Source organism: Typopeltis vanoorti, chromosome 1 (assembly GCF_054136105.1).
Source record: "Typopeltis vanoorti isolate ZY-2024b chromosome 1, IOZ_Tvanoo_1.0, whole genome shotgun sequence".
NCBI lineage: Eukaryota > Metazoa > Arthropoda > Arachnida > Uropygi > Thelyphonidae > Typopeltis > Typopeltis vanoorti.
In genome coordinates, this window is record NC_143549.1 from 40,327,501 (window position 1) to 40,349,526 (window position 22,026).

General features: G+C 37.3%; 1 protein-coding gene across 1 annotated transcript in view; it reads right to left on the reverse strand.

Moving 5' to 3' along the window:
- LOC150109908 (protein tyrosine phosphatase domain-containing protein 1-like) overlaps positions 1-22,026 on the reverse strand; it is a 112,068-nt gene that overhangs the window by 48,410 nt on the left and 41,632 nt on the right. The window contains exons 5-7 of the mRNA XM_090397546.1: positions 17,064-17,085; positions 6,879-7,073; positions 3,458-3,547 (exon numbers count right to left, since the gene is read on the reverse strand). Of these exons, the coding sequence (XP_090253672.1) occupies positions 3,458-3,547; positions 6,879-7,073; positions 17,064-17,085 (307 nt within the window). The remainder of the gene's footprint in view (positions 1-3,457; positions 3,548-6,878; positions 7,074-17,063; positions 17,086-22,026) is intronic.

Here is a 22,026-nt window from a genome sequence, read left to right on the forward strand (position 1 = left end):
ACCTTGGCGCCACCTGTTGGCTGGAAGTTACCTTAGCCGTTCTGGTTTGGATACCTTTACGAGTTGGCTTCGTTTCGCTTATCGTACTAGAGTGTCGACGGAAACAAAGGGTTACTAAGTCAGATTCTGTTAAAAATGCAGATTTCATTTTGTATAATTAACATATTTCAACTCATAGTGAAAACCAGGGGTGCCAACATTTTAATTTCTTTTTCTGGCTACTGTCAATTTATAAAACGTTTCCTAAATGAGATTTGGGACGAATTCAAAACGGTAAAAAACAGAATTAGTAGAAATAAAAAAGGAATTTATGAGATGAAATGAATCATTGTGTGAATATCCGTAAAATAAAAAAAAAATATTCAATTCAGCCATAATGAAATTAAGATAATGGGGTAACAAAAATGGATTAGAGTGTTAGGGAAAACAAAAACTATATACTGTATATTAAAAGGATGATGTATCAAGTACCGCATATAACTAGAAATAAGAGTGGATTTTATGCACGCAACTAATGCTAGGAATATTTTTCGATTAATTTCTTTATAATGAGAATTTTTCGTTATCCGGTACAACACGAGTTATTGAGCAACAGTTATCATTTATCTAAAATACTGGACTATATATCGCTCTGGAGGCATTCCTTGATGTCACTCGTAATCAGTAACATTTAAAGAATTATAATATGTTTTTTTTTTGACCGTTCGTTTAGTTTTATTCCTTGCATTTGTTCATACTGCAATACCAAATTGAAGAGTTAATAGTCATTCTCTATCATGGATCATTTTTCATTCTTTCTTTGTTACCTGACATTTCTTCTCCCCCCACCTTTTTTTTTGAAACCACTTTGATTGCTGTTATCAGCATCAAAAGCAGATAACTTGTGCGTACTAATTATTTTTGTCCACATTAAATGTACATCATTTTTGTTCCATTTTTGTTCACTATGATGTTTTAGATCACTGGAATGAGCAATTGGATGGGAAATATCTGGCAGAGGCAATGACTGAATGTATTCCGAAGATCAGGAGATTTATTAACATAGGTGTAAATTAGATGACTGAAGAGGTCAAGCGTTCAACCTGGAAGAAAAAGGCATTGTTGAGGCGGTCCAAGATGAGTGGACATAATCAGCTACATGAGAAGTACAAAGAGCAAGCAAGAAAGGTGACTCACTTAGTAGGAGTAACAAAAGTGTGGTATGAGCAGCAGTTAGGAAATTATGTTAAAAGAAATCCTAGGGAGTTTTTATGATATATGGCCAGTAGAAGGAAGAATAATGTTGGTCAGTGATAATGAGAGAATTAAACACTGAGGAGGATATAGTAGAAGCGTTAAATGAGCAGTTCAATAAAGTATTCCATCCTTGCGATTGTAATATAATGCAGAACTTGAGAACAGTGGGAATGGGGGGAAGAACAACCACTGAGGGAATATTAGCAGGAGAGGAATTGAGTTAAGTTGATGTCAACAAGGTCATGGGACTTGATGGTAGATCACTCTATATCTTGAGAGAATGTTCCAGGGAGTTAACGACAGCTTTAATGTGCATTTTTAACATGAGTCTTAGATTAGCCCAGGTCCCAAAGGAATGGAACGATGGCAAAATTGTTCCACTTCATAAAGGAGGTGATAAGACTAAGGCTTCGAATTATAGGCCAATTTGCTTGTCTGGAGTTGTGGTCAAGGTGTTGGAGAAACTAATGAGGACAAAGATTTAACTGGTTGGACAGCAGTAGAATTCTCTTTTAATGAACAGAATGGGTTTGCTAAAGGAAGATCGTGTTTTAGCAATCCACTTACTTATTATAACAAGGTGACGAATACATTGGACAAGGGGGAGGATGCATATACAGTCATATATTTAGATTTTGCAAAGGCTTTCGATAGATTGCCACATGACAAGCAAGTAGTTAAATTGGGACAGGTGGGGTTAGATATCGATCAGTGTGTTGGATTGGAGATTGGCTATCTGATACGTAGCAACAGGTTCTGTATTGGGGAGTGCTATCCCAGAAGAAGAAAATCACTATTGGCTTGCCACAGGGGATTTGTGTTGGGGTCGATATTGTTTAATATATATGTAAATGACATTGGAAAGGGTTTAAATGGCGCTATACAGTTGTTTTTAGATTATGCAAAGTTGGGTGGAGCGTTATGAGAAGTAGAGCAGATGTAGCTTTACAAGAGGACTGTTGAATGGGCGAGTGTGTGTCTGGGGGGGGGGCATCAGTTGATTGTTGCAAAGTGTAAGGTTTTAAAATTTGAGAACAAAAATGAGATTCGGAGTGTAGGATTGGTGGGGATATTTTAGAGATGGAAGATTTGGGGTGATGGTGGATAGGGACTTGAAATTTCGCAGACATTTTGCTAAAATTGTGAGGAGAACACATCGGATTATGAGAATAATCCGGAGAACGCTGACATGCAAAAGTAAGGATGTTTCGATTCTATTGTACAAGGCTTTAATCAGGTCGCATATGGATTACTATACACAGATTTGGCGTAGGTTTTCAAAAGGATGATGAGATGTTGGAGGGGATCCAGAGACGATGACTAAGTTGATTTCTGGTCTCTGCAATGTGGAATATGAGGACAGATTGAGAAAGTGCATATTATAGATCCTAGTGAACAGAAGGAAGAGAGACATGATCGAGATGTATAAGTTGGTTTAATTATATCTGGAGACATGGGGAGAACGAGAGGCCATCCCTGGAAGCTGTGTCAGGTGGGTGTGAGCAAGGAGATGAGGAGTAGATTTTTTGCATGGAAAGTGGTGGGTGATTCGAATGAATTGCCTGAGAATGTGGTGAGTGCAGGGACAGTGAATTCCTTTAAGTGGAGGTAAAATGAGCTGTGCATGTGAGAGTGGGACCTCCCACGATGTCTTTTGATTCCATGGATGTCTGTTGATAATAATAATAATAATAATAAATATGTTCCGTGTATATTAATTCGTATAATATGTAAACAAACACCTATCTTTTGTGAATTTGTAAATTGGAAGTTAAGGTAAATAAATACTTTGTTTAATTATTAACACCATTCAAATCTTTCCAGCATAAATAATAACCGAAAATAAACAATTACTTAACTGCTGTTTGATTCTGGGAAAATCTGTACATAATGAACCATAGTATTTTTCTGATTGATGCGGATCTCATTATTAAGGTATGTGTGTAGTTCGTGACCTTCGTGGCATGTTAGGCACCCATGATTTAACTACTACTAAAACAATACACTAATATATTTTTGACTATATCTTTAGTTATAGCATTCACAGAAAGAAAACTACTCTAGAAAACAATTCAACCTTTTGGCGTAGTCTGCTACTAGATGTCTTTCTTATTTCTAAAATTTGATATCTTAAAAAATCATCTTTTTTTTTAACGAAAAATTCATCTTATTAAACAAATCTTTGCAGGAAAATATATTAAAACTAAAGCCGGATACTCACACATGAGGAAATACCGTAAACATGGGGAGGATAAACTGGGCAAACTGCTGAACACATTCCACTTGGCTCTTCGTTTGAATGGAAGATGGTCTAAAGGAAAACAGAAGATAAAAATTGCTTAGTTCAGTTTTCAGCCGCTCACGGACAATTTATCGCGGGGACATAGAATGGTATAAATATTCTTTCTTACTTTGATACTACAGATCTTGTTGATGGAATATTAATATTTACAAAATTATAACGAGGATAAGGTGGTTGGCCCTATGCCTCTCAGTGTATCTTATGTCTGTAGAAGCGTTATTATCTTCTTAGGGCCCGTTTGCTGTTTGCTTGCTTGCTTGCGGGAGGAAAAATTCCACATAAAATGGGGAGAACAACCTTGCAGTCCTTGCCCAAAACCGGCTAACTTGGCTATGTCTGAGAAAGATCCTAAGCTCTTCACGTCAGCGATAGGAATCGAACACAGAACACTCCTTTCCCAGGCATATGGTTGTGAAGCAACCAGCCACTCGGCTAACCGCGTGGACTAATACACAGATACATAATAAAATTATCTTTTGTGAAATTTATCTTGCACTGCATTTACTTTTCATACATCGCTATCAATGCAATATCATTTCAGTTTTCTAGCGAATAACAATTTCAGCGAATTTTTTCAGATCAATAGTTCACGGGATGAATTTTTCTGTGATGAATTTTCCCGGCGATGAATTTTTCCCACGATGAAGTGTCCCAGCGATGAATTGTCCTGGCGATGAATTGTCCAGACACGGTTTTCAGCGGCTAGTCATGGATCAATTTGAAATGAAATAAATTATTTTTCATATTTACAAGAGGAATGTTGTAAAAGTGATGAAAACAAAAATTACAGAAAAACAACCAGCATAAATCAGGACCGATCCGGATTAGGCTTTCACCTAGATTCTTCCTTTTGCAGTATGGCGCAAAAAAAAAAAAGTTCTGAATAACTATAACGACATATGTTATGAAGTAAATGGGTTTATTAACAAAAAAAAATATGTTTACAAATGGTGATATGTATATCCTCAAATATCGGTGGAATCTTGATCGAATAAAGCATTAACGACGGTAGAGTACGTGGTCGAAATGGGCACCTTGTCTTTCAAGACAGGTTTCGTAACGCATAGGAAGGACATATCGTGTAATTTTATCCTTAGTTCATCAAGGTTTGAAGACAGATCATGGTAGAATACCCATTCCTTCAACATACCGCAAACGAAGGCATCAAGTGATGTGAGATTAGAAGAACGTGAAGGGTACTGGAATTCTGCGAACCCTCGAAACGAGCCTCCAGGGGAAGTAGCCTGAAAAATAGACTTTAGAACCACGTGATATGTGACAGGTTGATACGTCATTTGTTGGAATATTTGTGCACGAAATGGACCGCTTTTGCACGACGCATCCTATGCAAATCCTGGGTGAATGGATCCAACACATTCTCGATGCAGCGTTCGCTATTCAAGGTCACGGTTACACCATCCTATTTAATGAAGTATGGCCCAATTATGCCATGGCCGAAAACTGCACAACACGCGGACCTTCTCGCTGCAAACGGGTTTCCTCTTGGACAAATTCAGGTTTCGAGAAACCAAGAAACTTTAGGTTCGTCTGTTTACATGATGGCATTTTCATTTAAGCATGTTTAGATGGAAATGCCGAGAATCAGATATTATCTGATAATGTCTGATTTTCGGACATATGAAATATGTCATTTCATATGTCATATGAAAAGACATTCAGCAGACATTCGATTTGCGTTGCGATAGAACACTCCGGATACATCGGAACCTCTCGATTAAGGCAATGATGATGCTATTGCTTGGGGCATGCTTATAGAAACGACGAATATAGTGCTCACAAACATGTGAGCTTGGACCAAGGCTTGGACCCTTTGCTCTTCCACCTTTATAGGAACGAAAATAATGCTCAACAATAAATGTCTTTTCTTCCAACGACAACCCCGTTCCTACAGCTAAATGTAATGGCGTGCACTCTAAAGGTGCTTTTCTATTAATGTGCGTGCAGTCGAACGGCATATCTCATAGTGCGTGTACTGGAGGGGCTGTCGAACTTCAGTACTGTTGTTTTTGCGCGTACCGTATTTGTCAACACCTTTCTCTCTCTCTCTCTCTCTCTCTCTCTCTCTTGCTCGCTCTCTAACTTCAAATGATACTCATAGTTTTGCTCAGGATAATAAATTCCAATCCTATTTGATAAAACTCCTAACTGAAATAATCAAAAGCTTCTACATAATTATGTAACTGGTGCATTACTTGTGAATCTGTGTGTCATTTTCTTCAGAGCCAAAACAGCCAGAACAGACTAGCTGTCTTGGTTAGTCCATTGGATAGTGTATTCGCTTTATAGAGCGGGCACACTTAATGGTTTTGACCAGAAAATCGTAGTATCCAATTCCGCTATGGACACAGATGAGAGTGAATGATTTTAACTCAGATAAATGAATGATGAGAGTGAATGGTGGGAAAAGAATTTCATTTGACGATGTGAACCATCCATCATGTTTATTGGGGAATACGAAAGTAGCTCTATGCTTGAAAAAAAAAGGCTCCATTTCATCTCTAAATGAAGTCTTATGCATTATTCCTAAACTGATTCACAGCACTAAACTGTTATATTTACCACCTTTTGTGGTTGTAAAAAAAAAAAAGTTACTTTTGGAGTTATCTTCATTCAGCCATTTTGTGCCCAAATTATATCTTTTCCGCCTTCAAAAGCTTAGTATCTTTTCCTACACTCACTAGTGGTTTTCTTCCAACAAATCTGGTACGAAAAAAAGCTGGTACAACAAAACTGGTACAAATCTGGAATACTCTCGCACATTTTAAGTAAAGCCCCCCCCTCCCTTGTTATGCCTATAGGCGCTTCTACGTTCTTCAGAATCGAAGCCTATAGATTATGGGGAAAATAAAACAAAAATAAAGCAAAAGTTGATAAAACTTTCGTTGTTCTGCAAGAGCTAAACCATCTGAACACCCGATTCTAAACCATATGATAGAATCTGTCATTCTACGAAAATGGAAAACACTGGTGATGACGCATCTGCCTTTTTATGTTGTTCCCTTGCCTTTGATCTGTTCACTAAAATTAAAAATAAAATAAAATATAAAAACTGTAGCACAAAGAGAACATTTTAAGAACTATGGATTGGTTGCTTGTGGAGATTCAACAGGATTGCGCTATAAATGAAATTAACCGGTTATCATGAGTGTGGAAAAAAGTTATTCCGATAGACAATGATGCTATCGAAGAAATGTGAGACGGAAAATATATCAAAATTGAAAAACACATTTTATCTCAATGTGTGTGTATAATATATTTATGCATATATGCTTTCAACGTGATTTTGCATGCGTGATTATATTAAAAATCTTTTACTTACCTCTTTTTTCTGACGTAGGCTATGGCGTCATTTGGTTTACATCTTAAAGTGTAAATTAAATAACAGGCAAGGAGAACTCCGGTTCGGCCAAGACCAGAATGACAATGGACAGCCACTTTACCTTCGGACACAGCAAATGCTAACACTTTGACCACATCCAAGAGAGCCATGTTGGAAATTGGACCATAGTCTTTCCTGTTGAAAACAATACAAGAGCATAGAAATAATACAAAGGAAACATAAAATAAAACTTGCTTGTGCCAAACTCTAATTTATTTCTTGGGTCTCCACACAGATACTATAACAGAGTCTGATGTGGGATCGCACCTAACAAATATTCATTAAATAGATGCATCACGGCCTACTGAATCCAACTCTACAATCTACAGTGTATTAAACGCATGCTACAAAACCTTGTCTGTCTGTGCGCGCGCGTGTGCGTATGTAATTTTCCACTACTTACCTCTATGAGCGGATATTTTTACCACTAATAAATGTTAAAGCAGGAAGAGGAAAAGGCTAGTTCCTTGAAGATTAATTAAAAGTATGTTTATCCGCAGGTCGTCCACGATTTACTAACTTCATATAGATGCGCAAACATTACATTCAAACTGCATGGAAGTTATTATTATAAACATATATTTTATTTCAAATATAAAAAGGTTTGCAGGTTTCTGCGTAAAAAGTTAATATCAACATTTAGTGTAATATCAAGTCCATCCTTTTGCTCTGTAGCAACGATAGTTAAAATCGATAGAACAATAAGCAAAGAGGAATAGAATAAAATAAACTTGTCGAATGACGTAATCGGAGGGATATTACAAGGGCATGTTTAGTCTCCCATTGGATTCAGATTAGATTCTGTTAAGGATGTAACAGATAAATAGAAGCATCAATCGCTGCTCCCTTATTATTATAATTATTTTAATTATTATTTATTTGGTGGATTTAATTGTTGTGTGAAAGTTCTCTTTAAATACATAAACAAATTAGAAGTGATGCGAAACAAAATAATAATAATATTTTTTTCGATAATTTGAAAAGTATTAAAATATTCAAAACAGAATCTACTTCTATAAATTATTTAGAAAGCACCAAAGTGACTAGAAAAAATACCTACCACCCCTCTACTTCCCGACCCTTCGTAGATGAATCGGCATCGACGGTGAGGTTTCCTTGGAAATAATGATAGGTGTAATCGATCTCATACGGGGCTGGTAGGAGTTTTTCCTCCCAGAAAATTCGATTTTTTTTTTATCGAAAGAAAGGATGCAAAGTGGAGAGAAAAATATCATTAGCATATGAAATAGACTGATGTTATGGTCTTGGTTTCTTCCATAATTCAAAATATTCCTAATAACACTCTCCTAGCCTCCTCACGAGCTACTATTCTTCAAGCTTTTCCTGCTATCCTTGATTTTTGATTCCGATGAAGAAATGAGAAAAATACTCAGAAAAAGACTCACAATCTAAAGAAGAATTACCGAATTAACTGTTATCATAGAATAGAACTGAAATGTTTGACTTGACCATGTTGGATACCTAACGAATAACAGATTAATGAGGCAGAAAATTGTAGACAGAAAGCTTGTTAATCATGCAAACTTAACTGTAGAAGAAAGAAGACTGCTGATGTGTTTTGATCAAACGTAGTTTGAATGAAAGAGGAAGAATAGATGGATGGTCGGCGGTAGATGGCGATGGTGTAGATGATGAAGGTAGTTGTGGTTGATGGATTGGTGGAGACAGAGTTGTAGAGTAGGTGCCCTCCCTCAATGAATCTTTGGACTCCCTGGAGGTGTTACGTAATAATAATAATAATAATAATAAAAGAGAAACAGTTCGATAACTTTGAAGCTAAGCTGTTTTTTATGAACAGAAAATAAACAATTTTTTTTAAAGATTGGGGAGACTAAGGATGTAATATAATGCAAAGTGTTTGTGCCAGGTAAGACTAACAGTGTAAGTCAGCCCAAGAAGAGAAATCTGATCTGATTGGAAATCGAAATATCATAAAAAGTATATTACATTTTATTATCGTTTTATAAGGAAGTCAAAAAAAAAAAAGTATTAAGTTTTGTTTTCTTATATTTGTAAGAAGAATTTGATCATAGAATGTGAATTATTAATTTTTTAAGGAAAAATTCTAGACCTTGATGTAAACTCTTTCAGATGGAGAAATCATCATCTATATAACGGATCCAGAGACAACATTTGGGATTTTTGTCAGCTTTTATTTCTCTAAATGTTCTAAATAGAAGTTGCATATCAACTACATCTATTTGTTTTAGAGTTTGGTATTCCAACTGAAATATTCACAATTTATAACGGACTTTAAAAGATCACAATGCCTGAGGCATTAGTGACATTGATTGGGTAGCAGTAAATCTCATGAGAAGAAAGAAACTGAATGTATTAAACTGCTGCGAAAAAATTTCTTCAAATGGCAAACATGTGACAAAAGAAACTCGAGTTCAAAGAGTGTTAGATTTGATTATAGTGTCAGAGGCCGTTTCAGTTAAAGATGTAATATTCTGCCTCCAGTTGGTGACTGCGATCATGCGGTACTCGCTTGGGAAGTGACTAAGTTTATGAATGTTCCATTCAGAAAAGGTTAATTGCTGAACTACAAAGCAGGAAATTATGACCAACTGAGGAGTATACTGAGTTCAGTCGAATGGGATTGGTTGCTGGATGGAAAGAATATCGACAGTGCATGGGAAGCATTTAAACAATACTTAAATGATGCGATATCAGAATGTGTCCCGAGAGTTCGAAGAATAAATGAAATGAATAGATGAAATGAAATGAATTTTTTATGAAAGACGAAGCAGTATTTTAGAATGCATTTCATGTCACATGTACCACAATGCATGGTACTTCAATGGCAGAAGAGTGGTGTAAAGATTGATGTGTTCAACTATCCACCTATCAGTTTCTCTGGAGTGATGATGAAGAATTTTGGACAACTTGTCCAAAATTCATGTACAGAGATGGATTGGGAGAGAAATCAATAAGGTAAGGTCATGTTTCAGCAACTTGATTTCATAATGTTATAATAATATTATCATTGCTTTTAACAAAGGGTGATGGGCATACCATGATACTTTTGGATATTGCTAAGGCTTTTGACAGAAATAGCATGAAAAACTTGTATAAATTGAAGAAATGGAATTGGATTATAAAGTATTGGAATGGATGAAAGATGGCTGACTAACAGATATCAAAAAGCATTATATGGGGGATGTGAATCTGCAAGATATAAGGTAACCAGTGGTGTAACACAAGGATCAGTCCTTGGTCCACTGTTATTCAATCTGTACATTAATGATACTGGGAATGATTTGACAAGTGACATACAGCTATTTGCTTATTATACAAAGTTAGGAAGGATAATCAGGAATGTGCTACTTCCAGAAAATGCACTACTTCCAGAATGATTTGAATAGGCTGAAACTGTGGGCATGGGAAAATCGATGTTAATTCAATGCCAGGAAATGCAAAGTCATGCACTTTGTGATTAGATATCCAATGTTGCATTATTTGATGGATGATTGCAATGCTGAAACAATAAACAATAAACAAAATACATACAATAAACATCTTGTGTGACATTGCATCTTATAATTTTACAGAGTTCAGCACTAAGTGCTGCATTTTCTACATTGGATTTCAATTAAAAATTTTAATATTACTTTTTTTTGCCTTTATATTATGTATTTACAACACATGTTCTAATATTAACAATGAAGATTATACAGAATTTTTTGTATAATTTTTTTTTCAAAGTTTGAGAGATTATACAAACAAATTTCTGCATTTGTTTATAAGGATTACTTGTAGATGAGTGAGGCAAGTTAATCCCACCTACTTCGAAGCTTGGGTTAGCTTTTATGAAGAGAGTGGGATTTAGACTTCACTATTTATGTTGTTGCTACTGTTTATGTATGGGATGTAGGCATTGGATGCTAGTGATTTGTGATGTGTATATTAGGATTAATGGTTTCTTAACTTTGTTGGTATATTTTCCAGAGTTCGTTTTTAATGTTCTGTAGTTATCTACGTGTTTTAAATTTCTTGGTAGGTTGTTGAGTTGCGTGGGTATCTGATGTGATCTCACAAAAGAACCGTATGGGTTGTTGAAGGGTGTGGGGATGTAGAGAGTTGTTGTAGGTCGTGTTAAACGATATGTGTCTCTGTTGTTTCGATAGGTGATGTTGAAGTAATTCCTTGTTAATGTCATACAGTGTTTCAAGTTTTTAATGCTCAGAATTCTGTGTATCGCCATGTGTTGTCGGATATTGGTTGTTGCGTGTAAGGTGTCCAGATCACTGTTGGCACGATTTTCCTGTGCAGTGTTTCTAATTTTGTTAGGTGGTTGTTTGATGTATTTGCATAGACTGTTATTCCTTATCTGAGTAGGGATTCGCAGATACCGTGATATAGAAGTTTTTTTATGTTGGGTGGAATAATATCTTTAACTTGGAAGAGTTTTGCTGCGATGATCCGGAGTTTGGTGTGTAGGTATTCTATATGTTTTGTTCATTTAAGGTGGGAATCTATATAGAGACCGAGGTATCTTGCGTGTATTACAGGTTTGATTTCGGAACATTGGCAGGTATTTTTGTTGTTAATGCAGCGGTATGTGTGACAATGTATCGATAGTGATGTGGGGCGTATGATTCTTGGGTTGTGTATTATCAACATCTGTGTTTTGGTGCCGTTGATTAGCATTGCGTTTTGGTGGAAGCTTGTTGTGATTTCATTTAGGTCTTGTTGTGCTTTGCAGAGAGCTGTGTTAATGTCTGTGTGGATTGCTAGTAGTGCGGTGTCATCTGCATATCGAAATATTTGACTTCTTATGGATATGTTATGAACATCATTAATGTATATGTTGAATACAGTGGGTGATAATATGGCACCTTGAGGTACACCGTGTTTTACTTGTATACTCCGACTGTGACATGTACCTATTTTTGTTACTTGTGTTCTGTTTGAGAGGTAGTTCTTGAGCCATGTATGCAGTGTTGCTCTTATAGCTATTGAGTATAGTTTGGTGAGTAATATGTCATTTTCAAGTGTATCAAATGCTTTGGTTAAGTCCAGCAGTATAAGGACGGAGTACTTGTTTTTGTCGAGAGCTTTGTTTATTGTGTCGGCGATTTCTTCTAATAAAGTAATGGTGCTTTTTGTTTTCTGAAAGCCGTATTGGTTTTGTGAGATGATGTTGCACTTCTGTAATTAGTTCTGTAGTCTGGTGTGTGTGTGTTATTTTCTCTAGAATTTTTGAGATGACTGGTAGTGTAACTATTGGTCTATAGTTCTGAGTATCGTTTCTTTTGCCGCGTTTGTATATTGGCGTAATTACTGCAGTTTTTAGCTGTTGTGGAATAATGCCTGTGTCGAATATTATGTTCAAAAGTTTCAAAAGTATTGAATTTATTTGTTCAAAGTGCGTTATAAGGTCTGTGAGTCTTATTTTGTCTATTCCTGGAGTGGTCTTTAGTTTTAGTTGTAGGATTGCTTCTTTCAGTTCCTGTTTTGTTACGGGTGGAAAATACATCGTTTGTTGTTTACTTTGTGTCGGTAGTTTTTTGTTGATTGTTGGTAGTTTGTCTTTTTTGAGTTGTGTGATGTTGTTTGTGAAAGCATGGTTGAATGAGTCTGCTAGTTCCTCTTGGTTTGTGTCCTGACCGAAGCTTTTTGCAATCAAATCTTGTGCTGAAGTTTTCGTTTTTTAGTTACTAGTTCGTTGAGTGCAGCCCATGTTTGCTTAATGTTGTAGTTATATTCCATGCATTTTTGGAAGTAGTAGCGTCTTTTTGCTCTACGAAGTTTTGTTGTTAGCTGATTTCTTGTGTTTTTGTATAAGGTTTGTAAATGTGTGTTACTGGGTGACTTTTTAAGTTTTTTCCATAAATTTTCTTTTACGGTAATAGTATTTAGTATGTCGTCATTTATCCATGGATTGTTGTCTGTTTGTCGCCTCGTTTGTATTGGTTTTGTTGCTTTTTTGTATATTTCAGTGAACTTTAGGTGAAAATTCTCGTATTATGTTACAGGATCATTTACTTTAAGTAGGAAATTCCAGTCTGTGTTTTTTACTTGGTTATTGACAATGCTCTTTAGTATGATCGAGTTTTGTCGACTTTTGTGGTGGTGGGAAGGGGGGGGTAAGATAATAATAATAATAATAATAATAATAATAATTTAGTAGATAGACGTTCAATGATTCCATTAAGAGTTACTAGTTGAGGGTGACTTAATGTGAAAACTAACCATTACATTATTAGACTGAAATTTAAATTTTAAAAAAAAATTTTTCAGTCCATTCACTTTTCGCATCAATGTTCCTCTCAATGATGCCTTTGAACTAATTTCTTCTAAATTCCCATCAGACATCGTAAATAGATCTCAAGCACTTCAGTTACAGCCAAGGCAGTGATGTACAGTTTCTAACAATCACATCAAGAAGCATCTGATCTTCAGCATCCTCTCGATGCAAAAGTGTCGTCACCATAGGGAGTACAATACGCTTGTCTTTTTCAATCAACTATAGTATGAAACTAACTTTTGATTGAACAAAGAAACAGTATTGCGATCCACCTCATTAATTAATGATAATTCCAGCAAAGTTTGGGTCTCAATGAAAAAGTGTCTCTCTTTTATTCCATTAAAAGGCTATGGATGCTATCTGAGACATACAGTAAGTTTGATTTTTTTTTTAATTTGCTCCACCGTACAGTTCCCCGAAGTAGGTGCCCGCTCAAGGGATCTATGCTACGCATAATTATGACGACTACATCAACAGTTTGCATTTTTGGGACGTTATTGGACCGAACATTCGAGAAGAAAAAAAATTACCTTTTCGGATATTTCGTTTCCAGCTATGCCGTGTGGAGATAAGTAGAGGATTACGCGATGATCGGGAGATAGAAATCATCCAGAAGTCCTGGTCCAGCAGAAACAAGCAAGAGGTGGCAATGTCATGTCATCAGGAATATTGTCCTGGAAATCTTTGGGAGTTCTGATATCCAAGGGCATACTATGTATGCTAAAAAGTATCTATTGCTTGGAGCGGATCACCAGATAGCACAGGCGTGTTCCAGTGGGCCACGTTGCGATCTCCTTCGAGACTGGTTGTCCGTACACGACAGCAATTTACTATGGAATGGAGCTTCTATGGAATTACGTGGATCAAGAGAACTATCGTGTGAATCTTCCGTCTGCTCCCACAATTTGCAGATCGATGCTGTAGCAATCCTAATAAAGCATATAACTTGCAAACATTGCAAGGTCTAATAAAATCCATGGGTGGTTGGAGGATTCTGAACTATCAGAATGGTGGTCATAATATTTTGACTGGGTGTGTATAATAAGTCACTTTTAAACGTTATTGTTTGCCATTTTCTTCTTATATAATTTCTGTTCATATCCTCGTAATAAGCTACAAAGTATTAGAAGCAATGATTTTTTTATCTATCACAGCTTTTACATTTAGTACATGGCTGAAACATGTTTTAACGATTAACGATTGACATTTCTGATATAAAGGGTGAAGCAAAATTCTTTTAATACTCTCTGCTATCTGATAGGGAAACAGTGAGTGGAAAAATTTATGAGCCAATTGCTCGCCCTAAGCAGGCTTGAGGATTAAACATCAGAATTGAAGTTTAAGATGGCTTTTGGTCTTAATGTTTGAAGTAATCCGTTGCTTCGTAACTTGCAGCTAGTTGAACCAATTTGTTAGGGTGTACAGATTCTTTTGAAAAGAACTTTGTTGCTGCAGTTTGCAGGACAGTGTAAATATAGAGGACATCTGTATCCCGATGGAGCTGCACATTTCTTACGAACCATGGAGCGTTTAGGATCATTCGTAGACATTTATTTTGCACTCGTTGTAATTTGAGAATATTAGTATCAGCGGTATGGCTCCAAGCTGGAGAAACATAAGTGAGTATAGTTTGTAGATAAGAAGTTTGATTTTGATGTTTAGTTTACTGTTCCTGTTGATTATAGGATAGAGCTGAGCAATGGCTTTTGATGCCTTTACACAGAGAGCCTGGATATGGCAGCTGAAAGTTAGCCTTCTGTCCAAGGTATTTGACTTCTGTTTGCCACGGGATTTTTGTGTTAAACAGGAAGACGTTCCCTTTAGGAAGCATCGGTCTTCTGGTGAATAGCATGCTTATACTCTTCTGGGGATTCACTTGCAGTCTCCATTTGGAGAACCATTTTCAATCAGTAGTAGGTTTTCTTGCAGTTATTTTTATGGCAAGATGTAGCTGTAGAGATCTGGCTAATATTACTGTATCATCCTCGTAGAGGGCCATGATAGATGACAATGGATTGTGCGGGATATCAAACATATATATGGAAAACAGAATCGGTGCTCGTAAGGATACTTGTGGGACTACACCAAGATATGTTTCTGTGCTGATACTGTACCGTTGATCTTGCTTTGCATACGCTTGTCACAAAAGTATGATTTAATTAGGTGGACCATTTTCAATGGTATTCCAGTTGAGATCAATTTATGCAGTAATCTGAAATGCCAAATTTTATCAAATACACTGGCTATGTCAAGGAAAACAGCCCCAGTGCATTGACGCCAATTCTATCCAATGAAGATGTATTCGACTAGTCTATGGATCTGTTGTGTGATACTATGGAATTGACGGAACCAAAACTGCTCTTTAGGAATAATGTTTAACTTGTATACGAAGGCTTGCAGTCTGGTAAGAATAACTTTCTCTGCAATTTTATCCAAATTTGAGATGAGGCTGATTGGCCGATAATTTTGAGGCATGTACGATCTTTTCCAGTCTTATGGATTGGAATTATATCCGCCACCTTCCAACAGGAAGGGAAATGTTTGAAACCGAGGATGGAAATAATTATGTTGGTCAGATATACAATAGCTATACGAGGCAACAGCTTTATCACCTTGTTGGTGATGCCATCAGATCCAGGAGCCTTTTTGTTTTTAATTTCCTGATTATGTCATATATTTCTCCTGGTGATGTGGATGCAATTTGATCAGAGCAGGTTACAGAAGATTTTAATGAACATCTGACATGTAGATGTGATTGAAGTCTAGATGTGTTCATATGAGGGTTTACACTGTTTGTATAAGTTTTCTGCAATTGCTTCGGCTTTATCTGCATCGGTGTGGATGAGGCCCACATCTGTTTGGAGGGGAGGAAGAGATTTGTTTTTGATCTTTCTGATTAGATTCGAAATGGAGTGATTGTCGCGAGAGATAGAAGTCGATCTTTCTTCCCAAAGTTGACTTCTATGTGCTTTAAGGGAATCTCTCACTGCAGAATTGAGCCTATTCAGGATTCGTTTGTCTTGTGGTGCGCGGGTATTATGAAACCTTTTTCTAGCCTTATTTTTCTCCTTGATCAGGGTTTATGATATCTTCTGGCAAGTGTTTGGGCCTGAGGGCAGTTGTGGAAGTAGTGACTGCTGTAAAGGCTGTGTTAATTTGTTGGGTCAGGTCTTTAATAGCTGTTTCAATTTCTTCTTTGGATTTTATAAGCGGAACAGGACGAATAAATTTCGGGAGTACTTTGGTCAACCTTTCCCATGATATGAATGAGTGTGTGTGTCTTGGGAGGGGGGGGGGGATGGAGACAGTTTTTCTTGGTTTCCCAACTATAGCAGTATTGGATTATGATCAGATGAAAGATCATTTAGGGTCATTAAACTGTACTGAAGTCTCACATTCTGCAGTATGACTGTCCAAGTCATCAGCAGTGTCATACGTATTATGATGGGTAGGTTCAGTGGGACCTGCCACAACCGCGTTGTTGGATCCTGTATAGTTAGCAAGTATGTGGCCATTCCTATTGGTAGTTCGACTGTTCCAGGCGGGATGCTTGGCGTTTAAGTCACCGGCAATGATAACAGGCTCTCTGATGCCCAAGATGGCGTCCAAATACGAGGACAATAATGATTTTAATGGAGGATTGTATGGTGCATAGCTTTTTAGTCTACCACATATTTTAACGCTACAAAGACAAAGACTTAGAAAAATAGAAAATTTTAAATCTTATAACAAGAAATTTAAATTATCTGTTTTAATATAAAGTTTATTTAATATGTAATAATTAATAACAATTCTATTTTTATATATTTTACGTTGTGTATTAATTATGCAATGAAAAATTGGAAACTTACCAGTTGAAATTGTAGAAGAAAACTGCAACGAAAAAAAAACGTTAATTGGAATATGATAGCATATGAGTCGCTATTTGGTAATATTTTTATAGAAACACTAGCTATTACTTAACGTATTTCTATAATGCATTAGTGATAAGGGAGATAAGACCAACATCAGTAAATTTAACGTAGCCTGATAATCAAATGCTTCATACTAACAATCGGTTAATATTAATTTATGTCGGAAAGGTAGAAGATTTTAAAGAAGCAACTTGAATGTTATCTTCTAAATGTATCGATGAAACACGCAAATGATAATCATGTTCTTGAAAGTGTTTTAGTTCGAAAGCTCAAACAGGTTAACCATTATGGAGGTTATTAATGCAAAAACATGGATTCTTTGCTGTACAAAGGCTATTAAAGGCAAATGCCTTTATTGTAGCTAATGGACAAAGATAATGAATGCGTGCCATAAGGCCGTTTAAGCATTTTTTTAATGAAATGTCGATGATCAAATATATATTTATATAGGCCAGTGGATGTGGTAAAGTTTCATTATACACTTTGCTCCTTTGACCTTTTGAATTTATACTTGTACTTGATGCAAATATGCTGGGAAATTGGCTTTACGCGTGTAATACAAATAGCCTATTATCAGAAACGCCACACCAATTAGAACGTGTACTGCTACTCATATATCCGGACACTTTTTTTTTTAACTTGCCCTTTTTAGATGAAGATCGGTATATGCATCTAACTCATTTACTTTTCTGTTTTTTAGCGATCACTTCAGAACGTTGTTGATGCTCAGCTCACGCCTAGTAATTTTAACATGACCGAACCTTGAAGAGCGTGACAGGAATTAATGTTACAGTGACCGTAATGGTTTTGCACACATACAGATCATATTCGCAATAATGAGGTCGGCGTAGGATTGGTTACTTCATTAGGTTCTTTTTTTTTTACCCTTCTAAACTTAACGTAGTCACGTATGCTTAAACACCCATTTAAATCACGAATACATTTGAGCACTCGTGTTGGTCGATGTCGTACACCTTAGCTATTGTAAGTTGTATGACTTAAACACGCCAATCAATCAATCTGGTGTGCTGCACTTTTTTTTTACTTCTGTACAACTCCGGTTATTACATCGTTAAAGGGGGTTAAATTATTCATTTTCGTAGCACGTGATCTATATATTTTTTTTTTTTTTTTTTGTTCTTTTGCTGTTCTCTCTTCATTTCTTCTCCTATCCTATAATGTATGTCACTTCATGGAAACTGAAGGCGAATTCAAAGATAAATTAATAAATCAACGCGCATATCTTGTAAAATTAACCACCAAATATCATGCATGATATTTGCTGGTAAACTTTACAAGATATATCTTGAGACTATCGCCTTCCGTTAGGAGTATGCAAACAATTCTTGAGGATGTCCACAACGTATATAATAAAATATAAATCACTTAATATATTTGATATACAAGATATCAACATTTATTTTAAAGATGTTATAAAAATCAAAATATCGCAGAAAAACATTCAAACACCATAAAAAATTATCTATAATATATGTATTTAAGATATCCGTTTGGTTTTGAGAAAAAGAGGGTGGAGTTTTGGAATGCAAATGGCGGCTCGCGTTTTAGTTCAGTGCGATAGTTTTGAATGATGAATGATATATATATATAGAGGTAAGTGTTCTTCATTTTCTGAGGATTTTTAAGGTGAAATATTTGCTACCGATGCTGGTAGATCGATTTGATCTACGGGATATATTTACATATAGAGTAACATTTTATTGCTGGTAGACACTTAAGAGTGTCTACGGGATTTGCTAGTGGACCCTCAAAAGTCCACAGGATTGCCTCAACCTGCTCGGGGCACCTGAGGGATCTCCACTCTTTCTCCATCTGTGTCTCAGCACATTTTAAACTCTCGAAATGGCAAAACTTCTGAATGAGGCCAGGTTTGAAGAAGTTTATAGGGAATTCCTCAGACTGGGAAAGCTACTGAGTGATAATTGGCCGGGAAAAGTTAAACTGTATGATACGTTTCCCCCCGAATGTGTCTCCGACGATGTCGCTGAAGATCATTTAGAGTCGATGTCTTCTACTCCTTCAGACTCTGTGGAGGTGCGTGCTCGCGGGGTTGTCGCTGAGGATCATTTAGAATCGATCCCTTCTACTCCTTCGGATTTTGTGGAGGTGCGTGCTCGCAAAAAGCGAAGAACAACAGAGGAACCGCACAATGATAATAATATAATGGAACAGGATTCTCAGGGTCCGGACGCCGCTACTTCTCCCAAAGAAAAGGTGCCTCCGGTCATCCTTAGAGAAAAGCAAAAGTGGGCAGCCTTACGATCCACAATCTCCAATCTGCATATTGGCTTCATTAAGGCCAAAAACACGGATGAAGGCATAAAGATCCAGCCAGCAACAGTGACAGACTATAGAAGGTTGACCAAGGAACTGGACGACAGAGGCATCCAGTATCATACCTTTGCGCTCAGTTCGGAAAAAAATTTAAAAGTAGTCCTTCGTGGTGTCTGTGAAGACATTGACACAGCAGAAATTGCTGCTGACCTAAATTCTCAGGATCTGCCTCCAGTCAAGGTCAGCAGAATGTACAAAACAGACAAAACTCCCATGCCATTAGTCCTTGTTGAGATTCACAAAATATATAAGGATATCTACAACTTAAAAACAGTCTGTGGTCTCATCGTCACACCGGAACCACTCCGTAAAAGATCATCTTCTGGGCAGTGCCACAGGTGCCAAAAGTTTGGCCATGCCCAAAATCTATGCAGAGCTGAATATAAATGCTTAAAATGTGGAGACAGCCACCCAACCAATATCTGCACTAAGCCTAGGACCACCTCAGCCAAATGTGCCAACTGCAGTGGCCCTCATCCGGCGAACTACAAAGGATGTACCCAGCGCCCAAAGAACAGACGGATGGAGGCAATCAGTCAACCCTCCTCCTACAGTACAAGTACACCAGCGGCCCAGTCATCAAAACCGGAAACTCAGCGGCCACAGTCGGAGACATCCAACCAAAAGAAAACAAGAACTTATGCCGATGTGACCCGCATAATTAAGCCAATCCCAGAGCAAAATCAACCAAGAGCACCCAAAAACCTAACAGCTATTATCACGGCCTCACTAGCAAACATGCTACAAAATTTTAGCCTATCAAACCCTACTGAAACCTCCACTAAAAGATTTCTTCGTGAAACACAGGTCATCCTCACAGCTCTCATAAATGAATAGTAACAAACTCATTCCAGCATCTCTTCAAATAGTTGCTTGGAACGCAAATGGCCTCAAAAACAAAATCCTGGAACTCCGTGCCTTCACATCTAGGTATCAGCCAGATGTTATTCTAATCAGTGAAACTCATCTAAGACCCTCAGACAATCCTACAATAAGGGGCTATCACCTATACAGAAATGACAGACTACTCTATAGAGGCGGCGGCACTGCCATCTTCATTAAAAACTACATTAAGCACCACTCTGTGAGCATTCCTTCCACAACTAACCTTGAGATCACAGGAGTGGAAGTATTCACCAGCTCCACTGGCAAACTGAAAATCTACTCAGCTTACAACCCTCCCCAAAAATCTCTACTTCACTCTGATCTAAATGCCATCTTAGGCATCAGAGGGCCCACCATTATTGCCGGGGATCTGAATTCCAAGCATCCTGCGTGGAATTGTTCAACCACAAACAAGAATGGTTGCATCCTTCTCAATTACTTAGGATCAAGCAACTCTGTTGTGGCAGGCCCCACCGAACCAACTCATCTCAGTACGTTCGGCACTTCTGACATCCTGGATATAGCTATCCTGCAGGATATTAAACTTCAGTATAGTATCATATCTATGGATGAACTATCATCTGATCACAATCCAATTCTAATACAGCTGGGAAATCAGGAATTCCTGTGTCCTCCTTCTCACTCCTACATTGTATGGGAAAGACTGTCAGCAGCACTCAAGGATTATATTGGACCTGTTCCTCTCATACGTACAAAAGAAGAAGTAGAAACTGCAGTTACAAATCTCACACAACAAATTAATTCTGCTATAAAGGTAGCTTCCTCCTACAAATCTGCTCGCAAGCCAGATCGTTTGCCTGAAGACATCATGAACTTGATCAGAGACAAAAACAGAGCTAGAAAAAGATTCCGTAACACGTGTGCACCACAAGATAAAACAAATCTAAACAGACTAAACGGGGCAGTAAGAGATGCACTGAAAGCTCATAGAGACCATGTATGGGATGAAAAGTTATCCTCCATTTCACCCAGTGATCACTCCATCTGGGGACTACTGAAAAATACCAAAAACAAAGGCAGATCCCTTCCCCCAATATTAACTGATCAGGGCCTTGCTCACACAGATGTGGACAAAGCAGAGGTTATAGCGCACAGCTTGGAAGAGCAATGCAGGCCTTCGTATGAAAACCTCGACTTTGACCACATACACAAGATTCACAGCAAGGTCAGACACTCACTCAATCTTCCTATCACCAGCACAGACCATATTGCATCAACATCACCTGCTGAGATATATAACATTATTAAAAATTTAAAGAACAAAAAAGCTCCTGGACCAGACGGCATTACTAATCGTGTGATTAAACTTCTGCCCCGGAGGGCAGTAGTGTACCTGACCAGTATAATAAATGCAATGTTAAGATTTCACTATTTTCCTTCCACCTGGAAACTGGCTGACGTAATTCCCATACATAAACCAGGCAAAGACTCACACCTACCCCAAAATTATCGTCCAATCAGTCTCATCTCAAATCTGGGTAAGGTTGCCGAGAAGGTCATCCTCTCACGACTTCAGACCTCAATAAATGACCTAAACATCCTTCCAAAAGAACAGTTTGGTTTTAGGCAACACCACAGTACTACCCAGCAAATCCACAGAATTGTTGAATACATCACAACCAGCTACAACTGGCGCCAG